The sequence below is a fragment of the Phalaenopsis equestris genome, unplaced genomic scaffold, assembly GCF_001263595.1.
Source record: "Phalaenopsis equestris unplaced genomic scaffold, ASM126359v1 Scaffold000002, whole genome shotgun sequence".
Lineage (NCBI taxonomy): Eukaryota > Viridiplantae > Streptophyta > Magnoliopsida > Asparagales > Orchidaceae > Phalaenopsis > Phalaenopsis equestris.
The window spans coordinates 65,004,188-65,021,502 of record NW_018164444.1 but is presented as its reverse complement, the minus strand read 5'-3'; the positions used below and the strand labels follow the sequence as shown (position 1 = coordinate 65,021,502).

Here is a 17,315-nt window from a genome sequence, read left to right as displayed (position 1 = left end):
CTCCGGAATTGAGGACTACACATAAACACAACTGTTGAAATATCTAATATACTAAACAACGCATACTACAATATTACGAAGTCAGTTAGAAATACTGATGATTCAGGCTGGTTCACTACAACTGGTAAGTGTGCATGTACTAGAGGTGCAAATACCACTATTTGCAAGGCTTTCTCTGCCTGAATATCTAAAAATGTTTGAGTTATTGGATCTGAAATATTTACAGTGGGTTATTCTGAGGGTGATGGATTATCAACAATTGGTTGTTCTGAGGGGCAGCAGTATCAACAAGTAGTTGTTCTACAATATCTAAAATTTGTATAGTTATTTGTTCTAAGGATGCGATAGTCTCTTCATCAGTTATTGGTTCATCAAGCTGAGGTTGTTCGTTGGCATCCTTTGTTGTTTTTCTTCTCTTATATTTGAAAGGAGTGAAAGGGGAACTCACAACATTTTTCTTCTGACTGCGTCAGCCCTTAACCCTATGCATTAAACTGGAAATCGACTGTGTGACCTAGGTAGGCATTCCAACAGGTGGGACTTCATCCTGTAAACCCCTTTCTTTAATAGTGCCTTGTTCGGCAGGAGATGGTTGGTGGGGGGAGGGATGCTGGGCAGATTCCACGTCAACATGCGGGCTTCCAACAAGAGGGGAGGGGGGCTTGGCATATTCTTCCTCCAGTATTGTGCGTGTATCAACTCCGTCTTTTTCATTTTTATCAATTTTGTTTTGCAGTATCAACATTTGGTCTTGCAGACCCGAAGCTCCAACAGTTATTGTATTAAGTGTTCCTTGGAACTCCTTGAACCATTTCTCATGTCCTTTAATCAGATCAATTATTGCTTCAAAGTTCTTGTTCATTACACTGTAAATTGGTTCTGGAGCAGTCTCCCCCCGTATCAAATGATATAGGGGGTTCAGCTCTAACTTCAGGCTAACGGTTTTCAAAATGTATAGCTAGCGATGGACTGGGTAGTCCTTCATCTGGATTGACTAGCAAATTGAGTTCATCCTCCTTTAGATCCAAGAATTTATCGTTAACCTGCAATTTTGTTCAGGATAAAAATACCTTAATTAATATTCCAGAAATAAATTATTTAACAACAGTGTAAATCACTGACCTGTTCAGTGTTTAGTCTCTTAAAGGCTACATCTATCTGTGAGGAGTTCAAGCTAACATTTGTAGGCCACCTCAACATTCTGGGTCTGGCCTCAACATCGACAGGTGTTACCACAGGTGTATGCTAAAAAAAACAAGAGCAACATAAATGAGATATATTCATCATAAAAAATAATTAATAAACAGTAATGATATTCAACTTATTCAATATACTAACCGTTAGCAAATAAAGAAACCAATTTATGTATCCAATTAGCCGGTTTCATATTAATTTGATGGCCACTGCATTAATTTGCTCAATAAGGTAATCACAGAGCGCAACACACCAATTAAATGAGGGAAAAGTCTGTATATTCTCCCCAAAGTTCTTAAGTCATTAGGGTAAACTAAAATTAATGGAAGGAAAAAATAGTCGGGTCCCACGTGACAAAAGCATTTTTTAATCTCTTAAATTAAAAGGGGCCCACATATACATGTTGAAATAATAACACAATAATAAAACATCGATAACACTGCAGTGAATTACGAAAAATATCACGGTTGCAAGACAAGCTCATAACATCAACCACCATAATATACTCGAATAATACCATAATACAACCATAATAATACATCGTCGCGATGTTAATAAACAGAAACGTCAATAACGCTTCAATCACTCCGCAATAAAATAATAATAGTACATAACGAAACATACAACAATAATACTTGAATAATTCACTAATAATACCACAATATTACAGTAATGACGATCCAATAACCACCGTTTAATACATCTATGACAGTCACATAAACATCAATATATTAGGCAAAGGGGAGGTCGGTCCATTGATTTGTAGAGTCAGCTCCAACTTTTTTGGTTAAATTTGTGGGTAATGAGATGAAGTTATTTAATGACTCATTGAGGGCTTGATTAGAATCAGTGAAGAAGCTGAAAATTGCAATATATGTAATATTCATTTCAGTGGAAGAGAGAGTTTGTTGATTGCTCAGAAGCAATGAGATTGAATTATTTAGTGATTCAGCTAATCTTGAAAAATAAGAAGTCAAACAATCATTCACATCAATGATCAAAAGTTGATTAATAAGAAGTTTCAGATTGTTCGCTCATCTAAAGTTGAGGTAGTTATAAAATCTGGTGCCAATGACGAAGATGTGGTTTGGATCAGGTAAGTCAGGATAATAGTTTTGCTAAATTGTGGAAACAGAATAAAATGTAACTGTAAGTTATGATGTTCTGGACTTCTTAGGACTCATGTGACTGGTGTTCCAACCAGAAGGGTCAATACATTCGTTCTAAATTAATGTTCATTATCTTTCCTTCTTTTTCTCGTTCACACTCTATCCTTGGGTGCGACTCATAGAACAATTTCGAATTCAACACATAAGAATTGTGTGGTTTGTATGTAAAAGTTGAAGTTTGTGTTAGATATCTAATACATGTGAATTGTGTGGTTTGTATGTACAAAATTGAAGTTAGGTTGTTAGATATGCACTACATAAGAATTGAGTGGAATGTATGTAAAAATGGAATTGAAGTTTAGGTATTAGATATGTAATACATATGAATTGAGTGGAATGTGTAAGAATTGAAGTTTAGGTATTAGATATGTAATAAATAAGAATTGGGTGGTTCGTATGTAAAAATTGAAGGTGTTTTAAATAATAATAATAATAATAAGTAAAATGTAATACATAAGAATTGTGTGGTTTGTATGTAAAATTGAAGTTATAAGTGATAGATATGTAATACATAAGAATTGAGAGGAATGTATGTAAAATTTAAAGTTTAGGTGTTAGTTTGAATTAGACTTATAATTTTGTTAATTTATTATACTAATACATATTGCGTAATTTTTAATTTGAAGAGGTCATTCCACTTGCTACCACTGCTAGAGCATCACCAATGGATCCGACATATTTTTTAGGTTCGCAACAGATACCGGTTCGGTGATATTTTCACAATGGTCTGTGGGAAGAAGAGCGGCTTATCTAGGTTGGGGAGGAGGTTTGGGCACAGATGACCAAATCATGGGCATCTTCTGATTGTCAGGGGAAGAGTGAAAGTAACCAACAGAACAAGAGGACCGAGGGGGCCAGAGCTTCCACACTCCACATTAGATGATCAGTTCCAGATAGAGCACTATTAGAGAATGGTAAGCTTATCTGGCGTATCACCGTTATGACTGAGCTGCCTCATCAGCTACGTGAGGGCTGGCAAAGTGTCGAGGTCACAATAGCGCGACTGGTCGAGCAAATTTTATATCGTAGTGTAAATGGGTCTCTGAGGGGAGGGGGAGGGGGGTGATGATGTCCAATAGGGTTTTTTGTTCTTTTTTTTAACAGTATTTTTACCTTATCCTCTGTATGTATATTCTATGTTTAGATAGACACTTTTAATGATTTTAAGTAATGTTTGTTAAATTTAATTTGTTTTCGTTGTCGATACATGTTTGTGCAACATGTTATGTGCTGTGTTGGTGATCAGTAATTCTTCTGATATTTCTTGTGTACATGTTGTAAAAGCATGATCTTTATTATATATCCTCTTCAGCGAAAACATTGAACACAAATGATAACGTAAGTTCGCGTCTGCAAACGAAGGATGCAAATTTCTAGTTAATGTTTACGTCAGCATGGTCACGTTGAAACTAGCTAATTTCAACAATTTCATAGGCGCAAACATCGACATAATTTGTTTGCGTTAGCAAGGGTCGATGTAATTACATTTGCAACACTTGTTTTGGCACGGATCATATTTCTTATGCAAATCTGCCGCTAATACTGCTTTGTGTTAGATTATTTACATATTACAACACCAATTTGAAAAAATAATAATAATAACTTGTAGCATCTCCGAAGAGAACAGGTCTAACCATCGTAAAATAATAGCCTTCAAGACGAATCACATTCAAATTCAAAATGACTAACCTAATCATCTTTAATGACATCCATGACCACCGACCTACACCACATTATCCGCACCATCGTGTCATCTAACCCTAACATCCATTAGGAAGACAAGCTTGGGCCAACAACAACACTAATACTAATAGCAATCTACATTTATTTATTGCATATCAATACTATTTTAACCTTTAAAAGTGAAATACACCTTTGCATGCATAGAAAAGTTGACATATATGTAAAAATTTAAGTTTAGGTGTTTGATATATAAATTCATAGGAATTGACAAGGCATGTATGTAGATTTAGGGTTTAGGGCCTTTGTAATTCAATGACTTCCGAAAAATAAGGTGCCAATTTGTGCTTGGCAATTAAAATAAATAATTTTTATTTGCTTAAAAAACATTTTAAAGAAAATAAATTAATAAGATTTTATTATTTTATTTTACTAAAAAAATTAATATTATTTTGAGCTTCTAATGGAAGTACTCATAAAGAAATTTCTTAAAATAATAATAAAAAAAACTATATTGATATTTTTTTATTCAAAAATATTTATAAAAATATTCACATACATATCACATAAATTTCATATTTATATATCTAACTCCTAACCTTTAATATTATATTTATATCACTCTATTTTGTGCATCAAATTTTTTTAATTATTTATAAATTATTAATAATATTATTTTTTTGTGATATAAAACATAAAATATAAAAAATTAAACATTAAGTATTACATATTTAAATACCACATTAATTTATATGGACATTTATTTACATGAAACCCATTTCCTATGTATTTACATATCTTAATACCTGAATTTTATTTTTAACATTTATATTACCCAAAAAAAATCTACAAAATTAATTTAAAATTAAATTAAATAATCGTAATACCTCTCATAAAAAAAAAAGTAATCTAGTCAAGTGTTAGACTTATTAAATTAATTTTAATATAAATATAATATAAAAATAATCAAACTTTATTATAATAAAAGAAACAATCCTATTTATAAATCTAGCACCATCTTTCACCTATTTTTAAATTTTTCTCATGTATCAAAATTCACAATAAAATCAAAATCATAATCCATTCGATAAAAAACATACAAATCAATCGAAATATTGATATTTACAAATTAACCACTCATATGATCTTATTGAACTAATGGATCAAAGTATCTATACCTGTTTCGGTCAAATTATTGAGAATTTGATAAAAATGGAAAGAGGGCAATTGATTTAAAATAAATCACATGTTAGTTTTATAAATAATAATAATTCAAGTGTTGTTTATGTAAAATATAATTTTTAAAAAGAAATCAATTATTTGCAACCACCATAAAAACTAAGGGCCCGTTTCGGGCAGCTTATAAGTGCACGGGCGTTTTTGAAAACAACGTCACACAGTTTGAATCGCACGTTTTGTCCGTTTATTTGAAAAAAAAAGTTCCATTTTTACACTAAACGTAGGCCACGGGTTGAATCCCGCGGGCCGTATTTTAGGTGTTTTTGAAAACAACGTCACACAGTTTGAATCGCGCGTTTTGTCCGTTTATTTGAAAAAAAAGGTTCCATTTTTACACTAAACGCAGGCCACGGGTTGAATCCCGCGGGCCGTATTTTAGGATAAACTGCTTATCCTGAAGCGCACAAGTTCCCCCAAACACATCCTACACATCCTAAATGAGTGTTACCTTATAAAAATAAAAAAAAAAATAAATAAAAATAAAAAAAAAGTAGGTGGGAGATTTTAGGGACCCACAAACAGCCAATAAGAACAATAATTGCGAGGAAAAAGTAGTGTTGACCAGAAAATTGTTCTTGTGATGGTAAAATTGTAGCAAAATAATAATTTATTTAAAGTAAAATACGCATACATTATAATGAACTTTAGACGAATAAATATAAAGTTTTAAATATTAGATATATTTATATATGTAAATTGTTCATATAAAAATTTGCAATTAATTATAATAATTGACACAAGTTGGGATATAAAAAATAGAACAAAAAAAAAAAAAAAAAAAAAAAAAAAATGTTTTGAAAACAACATTACAGCAATAAAGTAATTCATCTGGAAGCGAGATAAAAGGCATGAGAAAATACACATGAATGAAGGTGGCGGATGGAGTGGTCCCATCAAAGGGCCCACAAACATCTGGAATTGAGCTTAAATTGCACATTTTATAAAGTGGCATTTACATATCTTACACCTAAATTTTAGGTTTTTTCACATTAATACAACCAAAATCTCTCCTATCACATTAAAAAAATATTATGATTTAACTAAAGTTTTATGTATGAAAAAATTGAAAATATCCCAAAAAAAATATAAAAGAAATAAATAATGATTTAAGTTTCAAATCACAATACTAATTACAATTAGAAGCTATAAGGAGCAATTCAAGGTAGTGTTATCGAATTAGAAATTGCAGTGCGATGCACAGAACTTTATTTTTGCTTCAAATTGTAGAACGAAGCGGCACTATTATCAATCAATGCACTAATAGATTATACAAAATTGTTCATGTATATGTACACTCATTAGTAATTATAAAACATATTAAGACTTAAAAGTTGATATGAAATAGATAAAAATATAATGCAATATAAAAGTTGAAGGCAAATATTAGGGGTAAATATGTAAAATTAGAACTTTGAATAATTTCTAATAGTTGTACAACAACAACAACAACAAAGCTTTAATCCCACTACGCGGGGTCAGCTACATGAATCATTTTTCTCCATTGCGTCCTATTTATTGTCATATTTTCATTCTAATAAATTAAGATCCTTTTTTATACAATCAGCCCAAGTCTTCCTAGGTCTACCTCTGCCTTTCTTAACATAAGTCGAATCTAAAACATCTACTCTTCTAATCAGATCATCAAATGGTCAACGCTTAATGCTACCAAACCATCTAAGACGACTTTCTCTAATTTTCTCCGTCGTAGGAGCTACACCATCCCTATCAAGGATATATTCATTTCACATTTTTCCCTATTAAGGATATATTCATTTCATATTTTGTCTCTAAGTGTAAAGCCACTCATCCACCTAATCATTCTAATAGCTGTAATAATTAAAATTTAAAAATTGCAAAAAAAACATGTAAATTAACTTCAGCAGTACGAAGTGCGTCTCAATAAATTGAAGGAAAACGGGTGTCACGCGCTTTGCTTGTGAAACGCGCTTTTAAAAACATTAATTCAAAAAACTAATGACAACACATTAATCAATCACTCATAACAAATAACAGAAAAAAAACAGAACAAACTTTCATAGCTCATAAAAAAATTAATATTTCCAAAGTAAAAAACCAACAATTTGAGAATATGAAGCATATATTTACCTTCATAACAAGCATAGAAAATAATCAATAACATCCATTTCCATTTCGGCTATCAATTGAAACATACTTTCTGAACATTACTGCAAGAAAATTAGTAAATTATGTATATAAAGCAAACAAATAATTTCAGTGATTAACAGCAAAAGCTTAGGAATTGCTTGGAATAACATTAAAAAAGTGATAAACCTCATCTTTGTCAAATACGCCAACTTCAGTTGAGCAAACTGAGCAACAAACCGGATGAAAAACCATATTATCATTATAATCCTGATGAAATTTACCAGAATCTGAAAGTTTTTTAGATTTCCTTTTGCTCTTACTCTGCTCTCTTAAGATTTGATCAGTTCTGATTGTGCAGTTTACAACAAACATGGCTCTGTACTGGGTGACATATTTCTCATGCCTGCAGCAAAGTTCTGTCAAGAATTGTAGAACACTTGACATTTTTTAAAAGAGTTGAAAGAGAGGAATTGAAAAATGGAAATGAAAATGATAAAGGATTAGAAGTTAGTTTTTACTCACATTATTATTAATAAGTACTAATTTTTCATTAAGATTAAAAAAACATTCAATTTAATGCAAAAGAATAAAAGTTGATTGAAAAATTAGAGGGGCATCATCTTGGAATTAATATTAAGAATAAATGAGATATTTAGAGTTGTACTTACATACACAATTAAATTACATGATAAAAAAACCACAACAATATTGGAAAATTAGATTGAATTTATGCCCGAATGAGCAACCATGAAGATGATTATGACTTTTATACTAAGAAAATGAACGAAAACTACAAAAATAAAAAAAGGTTTATCATATTATAATTATTGATCTTGTAAGAATAAATAATAAATAGTCTACTTTTATTATGTTATGGAACTTACCTAAGCCTTTTCTAACGCAAATCTTGTTACTAACACTTCGCATTCAATTTACAATACCATCTCTTTGATTGATTGGACATGATTCCTTACGTCACACTTACGTCACATGCAAGTTCAAGCTCATGGCAACAACTCAAGTCATTACAATCTCAAATTTTAAACTAATTCAAATGACTGTTTCCCTGCTCTGTAAAACTGCAAGTTATCTTTGACTTTGATTGAAAAAATAAGTAACTTCATTTGTAGAAAGAACATCAACATACACAATATTTGTCCATCTAACTATCCTCAAAATATAATTCATTAACTTCTTGTTAAATACCAAAAAATTAGTCCCATGTCTATTTACATAATGTCATTTTAGTCCCATAATTTACACAATATCAAATTAGTCCGCATTATTTTAATATGAGGGGACTATTTTAGCTTCCATTAAAGAAGTTTGGGGACAAAATTGACATTTTTGTAGACTCCGGGACTAAAATGACCAAGAGTCAAGGGACCAATTTGACATTGTTCTCAACAAAAAAATGTATCAATTTATATTACCTTACCAGTCAAGTGCATGTTTAGAGGTAATTTCAAAATGAAGCATCATAATATTGTCCATAAAGATATCACTACGCTGAACAAACTGTGATAAACTGATGATGGCAACAATCAAAATGTTGGCTTAACCATGCATTAGAAATTAAGAAAAGGGACATTTACATACAGACCGCAAAATTTCCAAGTATTTACATATCCAAAACCAAAACTTTACCATTTACATTAAAACCACCCAAATCTTTCATATCATATAAAATATGCTAAAATATTAGCTTTCAAAAAGTGAAAAAACATCTTTTCATGCAAAGGTAAGGTAGAATGTATGTAAAATTTGATGTTTGGGTGTTAGATATGTAAATACATAGTAATTAAATGATATGTATGTAAATCTCCCATAAAGAAAAGGTATGGATAGAGGAATGAGAATAAAATACCGTCATTTGATTTACAAAAAAATTAGCAGTCATAAACTCGAGGCATCAAAAGTACATGGACTAATCAGAATCAAATCTACAGCATAGTGATGCTATTAAAGAAAGGAAGATAGAATACATAAGCATGCAAGTTAAAATTTTTTAGGAAGGCAAGGAAATTTACAATTTATAAAAGTTGTGATACTAAAATATGTAAATTGCAGCTCAAATGCAGCTCTGTCCGCATAATTCAGCAGAGGATAACATATGAAAAGGTGGGCATAAGGATGTAAATTTGAAGTCATAGAAAAAGAATTTAACGCTCAAATAAAGCTTTCATAATACAAGAATTTTATTTAGAGCAATAGAATATACCTTTGACAATCAAAGCATAGGGTAGTAAAACAAGCAGGGCAACTAAGCACTGCATCAGAAGTCCTTCCTTTCCTTTGTTTATTCATCCACTGTTCATCCTTCACATCAAGCAATGGGTCGTAAAACTCAGGCTTGATGGAGTAGTCTATCTCATCATCACTGGAAACTAAAAGAAGATTTCAAGTCAAGTACATGAACGACATGCTGGTAATTGTAACAAGAAAAAAAGGGTATGCATATCCTGAACCCTATTTTAATTTACAAAAAGAAAAATTATCACATTTTACATTTTTTGTATATATAAAATTGATTTGAAACTTCAAAACAACAAGTATCCATCTGTAACAAACCAACTCAAAACCCGTTTTGACCAAACCCATCAATTACCACGCCCATAATATGAAAGTATAAACTGTTTTGGCCCAGCCCGCAACATACTAGGTTCAACTTAACGATTTTATCATTTTTTGTGCAATTTCAGGAGCTGTACACCACAAGCATGCTTAATAGTGGTGTCCCTAACAAAACTCCACCCATTAGACAAAAAGATGTCTCTTATATTTAGGTATAACCCTTAACTCGTATAACCCATTAACCTTTTTCATAAAAAGATGTCTCTTATATTTAGGTACAACCCTTAACTCGTATAACCCATTAACCTTTTTCATCCATTTCTAATGGGAGTATTATTTCATCCACCTCTTTCTCCCAAAAGCCTATCATAAGCTACAACCTGTCCAGGCATGATTATTCCCCGACCTCATCAGATTGCACTCTTTAGATGCAAGATGTTATAGGAGTTGACTGAAATTCGAGAAGAAGAAATGGAGAAAGAAGCGCAGGAGAAAAGGGGGAAAGCAGAGATACGAATCAAAAAGGTAAAATGACTTTTATTATTGTTGGATGAAATGAAGCTACAAGTTATATAGGAAAACAAAAGCTAAAACACGGCACACCTCACTAACACATGGTACACATCGCATGTGACAAGTAAATAAAACAACGGATCCCATATTTTATATCGTTAACATGATCCCTCAAACTAACAGCCTCTGCTAGAGAGATTGTTAGTTTGTCTCAAGTTTTTGAAACGGAGGAGTTGAAAGAGCTTTTGTAAAGATATCTGTTGTTTGTTCTTCCGAAGATAGGTACCGTAAGGTAATCTCATTGGACTTGATGTGATCTCTGATAAAGTGATAGTCGATCTCAATGTGTTTGGTTATGGCGTGAAAGAGATGATTACGAGTTATTGTCATAGCTGACATGTTGTCATAATAAATTGTACTTGGTTCTGAAGTTAGAATTTTGAAATCCCGAAGAAGCCTTCTCAACCAGATAACTTCTGTTGCTGCTGAAAATATGACTCTATACTCAGCATCGATGGATGATCTGGCTACAACTGCTTGCTTTTTCACATTCCAAAAAAATAGATTAGGTACAATGAATGTACAATGCCCAGTAATGGATCTTCTGTCAGTGACATCATTAGCCCAGCTAACATCAGCCTACATGTGGAGAGCAAGTGGACCGGCTTAGAAGGGTAAACCTAAGTCAATTGTACCTTGAAGATATCTTAGGAGATGTTTAAGGTGTAAACTACAATGGTTTTATAAATGTTGAGAGAGAGAGAGAGAGTTAACATCAAACATAATATCTGGACGAGTCAAGGTTAAGCATCACAGTGATCCAAGAAGATAGTTATATAAGGCAGATTAGAAAAGGGTTCTGTAGAATCAGTTAGAGCTTTGGTAGAAAAAGTTTGAGGATTGGGTAGAGATTTGCATTCTTTCATACCTGCTCTATGTAGAATGTCTTTGACATAGCTTGCTTGATTGAAATGATATCCATAGGAGGTAATTTGGATGGTGACACCGCGAAAGGTCGATACAGTGTCCAAGAATTTCATGGAGCAGGACTGCTGTAAATCTTGTTGAAGTTGCTACATTAAATCGTTGTTATTTTCTGTTAACAATATATTATGTACATAATGTAGAAGATAAAGTATATGAGACTGATGATGGTATATGTAAAGAGACAAATAAGCTTTAATAATGTGAAACCCAAATTTGAGAAGATGTTTGGTGAAAGTATGACTCCATTGTCTCGGTGCCCTTGGTGAAGAATACTTTTGCCCCTCCGATGGCCTAGCGATGTCCCTGGAATCCGATTTCAAACGTGGCACGCCTTCCTAGTTCTCCCTGCCACGCCGAGTTTGTCAATACCTTCCACATCAGAGTTGTTGCGTTGATTCCCACATTAAACTCTGTTCGGTATGTTCTGTACTTCTCTTCCTCTTTTCTCTCGATCGCTTGCACCTTAGTGTTACGATCGATGTTTTCGGTCCCTGGTATTTCTCATTCGTATATCCTTAGCTTCCTTTCATTCTCCCATCGGGTATATTTTTGATACATTCTATTGATATTTGATCCTTGAATGCGGTGGTGATTCAAAGCAATTTGATGTTTGAGGCATTAAATGTTTTCTGATTGTCTATTGCTTTTAAAGTTATTGTTCTTCCCTTTGTAAGTATATATAACAAATTGAGGATCTGGTTCAAGCTTTTCAGACTGAGATCTGATGAATGATTTATTTCTTCACAGAACAGAGAGCGTATAGCTCTGATTGATGAATGAATAGTGGTGGATCGCGTCCTCATTGATGTTTTAAACACATTATAAGAAAGCCAGAAGACCCTTCAGGATGTATAGTATGACATCTTCAGTGTCTACTGTTGAGCAAGCTGCCAGATATATTATCCACTATGGCTTTGATTTGCATCAAGTATTGCGTCATGGTAAGATTTCTCATCAATATATTGTGTAATTCGTTCTTTAGCTGTATGACTCGAGACCGAATTGAAGCTTGCAGGCATTTCACCAAAATGGTCCAGATCTCATGACAGCTATCCAGATTTAGAACATAGGGTAGAATAAATGCCGAAATTGTTTAATATAAGGCAACGACGCGATTCTGATTGATTAACAGCCAGGCCGTATAAATGCAATTGATCGAATAAATACCTGATTTGCTGATGAATTTCGAGTTAGGGGGTGGAGTGGAACCATCAAGAAAACCCAGGAACTTGTTGGTTTTAGTAATATTGATCATTTGGGACCTTCAAATTTAGTAATAATATGCAGATAGATGTTGGGGACCATAGGTTTTAGGCTGGACATAAGAAATTTCAATGAGGGAGGGATTGGGGCTTTCAAAATTCTGAGATTTCCCAACCCTTCAATGATATTAGAAGTTCCAGGGTCGTCCATGGGTGCAAAGCCTAGAGAGCTCTGATACCATGAAATTCGAGAAAAAGAAATGGAGAAAGAAGCGCAGTAGAAAAGGGGGAAAGCAGAGAGATGAATCAAAAAAGTGAAATGACTTTTATCATTGCTGGAATGAAATGAAGCTACAAGTTATATAGGAAGACAAAAGCTAACGCACAGTACACACACGTGACAAGTAAATAAACAGTGGACAATATTTTGACCTCCCGTTTGTCGTACTCATAAGCTCAGAATTTGGACACATACTCTAATTGGTGTGGAGTCCCCTAGTTCAATCATCACGATATCATAAGCAATAGATGATTTGAATGTACCTCTTTTTAATTAGGAACATATCTTAGTTGTTCACGCATCCCTCCCTTTCGTTGGATTTGGAACACACACTAGACTCAAATGAACTTAAAGATAACACACACACACACACTAGGTTTATTATCATTTTTTGTCCAATAATTTGTGTCTCATTACGATTGTGTGTACCACACCAAGAATGTGATATATGTTTTATCATGTGTCTCCCCCCAAAATCCTGATCTCTACTTGATTGCATGCTTCTTGCTGAGATCATGATCTCCATCAATCTATATTTGTTCCATAACGGACTTTGAGTTTGACCTAATCAAGTTGACTCAATTTAATCATTAAAATTTGAATACGACAACAAATTTCAAAATTCAATGGCAGAGTAAATATGTTGAAATATTGATTTTATAATGGGCTAATTATATTTCATTAGATTTTATAATTAGGCGGTTCAAATTACATTTAATTTTGAAGTTTAAAATTTGTAGAGAACCTTGAAGGTGTCTGCACTTGGTCAATGCAAGCAATGAATCTAAAAAACTTTAATTTGTTTAATCTCCACTTTAATGGATAACTCTAAGCCAGTGATCATAAACTCACATCCAACTTCAGTATTTGCATGGAACTCTGAAAGAGTATAAATTAGTGCATTATGCATCATTCAAAAGATATGAACACTAGGTCAATGCCAACTCTGGCTTTAAAAAGTAAGTTTGAATCAATAATTTTCATAAAAGAAGCAGCATCAAAATAAAATTTCTTAGTCAACATCTACTACATGCCTGAGATTTACTCTAGGAGAGATCATTATTGAGCGGAGAATTTGCAACATAGAGTGTGTTGCAAGAATAATAGCCAAAGTCTATCATTTAAAAGTTGGTTGAAACATCATGATACAATAGAATCAACATTTGAAATCCATTTAGCATATAATTATTGATGTTATGCAATTAAATAGGTGTATTTTTTTGGCTTTTTTATTCATGACATTCAAAATAATATTTATTAGTAACATAAATAAAGAGCACTTTTAATAGGTATGAGTTAACATGCAAGTTAAAGTTTTGCAGAAGAAGCATTGCAATACACCATCCAAAGCTCAAACTAAAATAAACAAGGAGCATAAATGATTCCCATTATGGAGACTCCACCAATAATTGTGTTTTTCCATAATAGAATGAATTATTTTAAAAAATTTTATCATTTTTTAAATAAGAATGTTTATTCTTCACTGACCTAAACATAGTACAAAAAAGGAGAAATCGTGATCCTAACTCTTTTATATGATAAACAAAAAAAAGGCATAAATAAAACTTGTGTTTTCATTTTCTCTCCTGGTTTCATTATGACCCAACTTTCTTCCTTCATCAACATTCAGCTCCTTTGCTTGTTTCTATTCATCTAAAGTAGCAATCTTACCATAGAGTCTCAAATGCTCCTAAACACCACTCTTCGGCACAACCTCAATATTTGTATAATGTCAAAGTCTCCCGCAAGCTACACGCTAGTCTATGCCTTCGGATACACTTAGTCTCCAAATTTTGGGTGTTTCTCTTCTTTCATTAAAGGAGTCATTTTCCTTCTCAATCGCATTGGGCTCTTCACTACGCTTCTTCGGTAAGACAAAATTTTGAGAGAAACATTGATAAAACTCGAGAAAACTTGATAAAACTTTGATAGCACAGTTTTGCCAGGATTTAGCCATGAATTTAACTTAAATCCAGCCAAAAAAAAAAAAAATCCTAAATCGAACTCTTCGTTAAACAAAATTTATTCCAATTTCGTCTTCTATACAGCCATTTCATCTGTAAATCCAAGTTTAATAAATCCCACAGAGAGGCAGATTTAATGAATTTAAGTTGTCGTTGCTTGCAACCTTCACTCCCATCAAGAGCTTGCCGGAAATCCGGATTTGATTAATCCTACTTAACGTAAATCTGACCCTGCAGCCAAACACCCCCAAATAATGCCGGCTTTAAAATCCACCTGATCTAGAGTTTGGCGGATTTATATCAAAACCTGGTTAAAACTCAAATAAACAAGGTAACCAAACAGCCCCTTAATTTACTGATTTTAGAAAACTGCACAGTAACTACTGCAAATTCAGCCGCATTTATCCAGAAATATATATTTCTATGCGTTTTAGTTGGAAAGAATCAACCGCTAATCAAGAAACTACTGAAATTTCCTCTACAATTCCTACGATCTAACACCAAGAAGGGATTTGGGGGTTTCAGAAACGGAATGAATTCAACTCGGATTTGAGAAGAACAAAAGTTAAAATTCCAAGAGAATGAATTCGTAAAGGAGAATGGAGGGAATAGGATTTTACTGAGTTCCCGCGGATCTGTAGGTGGCGGCTCCAAGTCTCTCCCCATAGGCCGCCGCTCTGGTGCCTCGCTCTCTCCTCCCGCGCCTTGCCTCCATCCTCCCAAATGGCAAACGGATCAGCTGGACTGAGGAAGAAGAAGGCTTCAGAGTATCGATGTTTCGAGACGAAGGGTTTAATTTATATTTACATAAATACCACTGAATTTTTATGTAATTACTTCAACTCTTAAATTACAATTTTTACAAATATATCACGCATTAATGGCTCAAAAATTGATTTGAATTTTGACTCGGATCGAGATCCGATCGGAATAAACTAGCCAAGCTACGAGCCAAAATTTTAGATCGAAATAAACTAATCGAGCTACGAGTCAATTTTGAGTTGACACTAGCTAAGCCCAACTTGAGATATTTTTGATGCGATATGTAAGAACGAGGAGTTATGAAAGGAAAAAAGATAAAATTTTGGTATTAGATTTATAAATTCATAGGATTTCGTTGGTGTAAATGTAATGCTTCTATACACGGACTCACATTATCTATGCATGAAAATTTTATATGAAATATGAAAACTTTGCAAAATTTTGTGAGTTAAGGTACGGAGGGAGACCGTAATTAGGAAATTTTTTTAAAAAAAATAGGTTTATTATAGAAGAAAATAATATATAAAAATTAATTAAATTTTTGTGCTTTAAATTTTATTATATTTATCACAAATTATTTGCAATGTAAATGTATATGTATTTTACTTTAAATGAATTATTGTTTGTTATAATTTTACCATCACAAGAACAATTTTATAGTCAACATTACTTTTTCCTCGCAATTATTGTTCTTGTTGGCTGTTTGTGGGTCCCTAAAATCTCACACCTACTTATTTATTTATTTTTATAACACAACTGGCAACGCCCATTTAGGGTTTGTTTAGCGCAGCTGTTGATCATTTATAATCTACTGGTAAACAGATTATTCTGATAATCTGCAGATTATCAGAATAATTTGTCTTGTTGTTTGGGACAGCTTATTCAGATTAGCTTATTGGTGGTTCAATGACATTCATGCCCCTGTCTGATAAAACTATTTGGGGCAGTTTATTCAGAATAGCTTATTGGTAGAACAAAATTATATAGTACAGAAGCATACGATCATCACAGATCAGTTCTAAAAGATGACATACAGTTCTCACACTCTCGTGAGTACCAAAAGAAATAAAAAAGTACAAATACAAGTACAACTACAAAGAGAAATATTAAAATATTTAATTTCAGACTTTGGCTACGTCTGTTCTCATATGCACTGTCAACCTGAGAAAACACTGAATTCCCATGATTGCTGACAGTGTAATATGAGGGACTGTCAGCCCACCGGAAGAAGCCGCAACAAGCAGAAACCTCTTGGCACAACCGTAGAACTGCCTCCCAAAACTATGAGACTGACGCGACGTGAGTAACGGAGACGGTAGACCACGATAACACAAAATATCTCTATCTGTAACTAATATCCTAGAAGTCATTTTTGTTTAACTGCGAAAAAAAAAGAATGTTAATACTTATTCCAAAAAAAAATAAAATACTCATAAAAATTAATCTACATATATACGAAGAAAAGAAAGACTTGTTGGATTAGCTGCAATGTATATCATCTACTATAGACTCCCTCAGAGTAGCAATTTCAGCCACACCCTTCGTGTCATGAACTACAAATTCATTAAATTCATTCTCATCCTCAGGAACTGAAGGCCCAATCATGCTTTCTGATGGTTCCTCATAGACTGTCAGCTCTTCATTA

The 17,315-nt window shown here is 33.0% G+C and overlaps 1 protein-coding gene across 1 annotated transcript; it reads right to left on the bottom strand.

Moving 5' to 3' along the window:
* Positions 1-7,402: 7,402 nt before the first annotated feature.
* Positions 7,403-17,040, bottom strand: LOC110019658 (E2F-associated phosphoprotein). The gene is made up of 4 exons (XM_020717423.1): positions 16,832-17,040; positions 15,529-15,617; positions 9,610-9,775; positions 7,403-7,791 (listed from the first exon to the last, which is right to left on the bottom strand). Exons 1-4 carry the CDS (start codon positions 17,038-17,040, stop codon positions 7,536-7,538), a joined length of 720 nt encoding a protein of 239 aa, XP_020573082.1. The 3' UTR covers positions 7,403-7,535.
* Positions 17,041-17,315: the final 275 nt, after the last annotated feature.

What these genes read in the sequence shown, in the direction of transcription:
- LOC110019658 (XM_020717423.1), bottom strand. Translation starts at nt 17,040, where the DNA reads ATGACTTCTAGGATATTAGTTACAGATAGAGATATTTTGTGTTATCGT. An exon ending in GGAATTCAGTGTTTTCTCAG is followed by an intron (nt 15,618 to 16,831) that starts GTTGACAGTGCA and finishes GGGAGGATGGAG; the next exon opens with GCAAGGCGCGGGAGGAGAGA. An exon ending in TACAGATCCGCGGGAACTCA is followed by an intron (nt 9,776 to 15,528) that starts GTAAAATCCTAT and finishes ATCTTCTTTTAG; the next exon opens with TTTCCAGTGATGATGAGATA.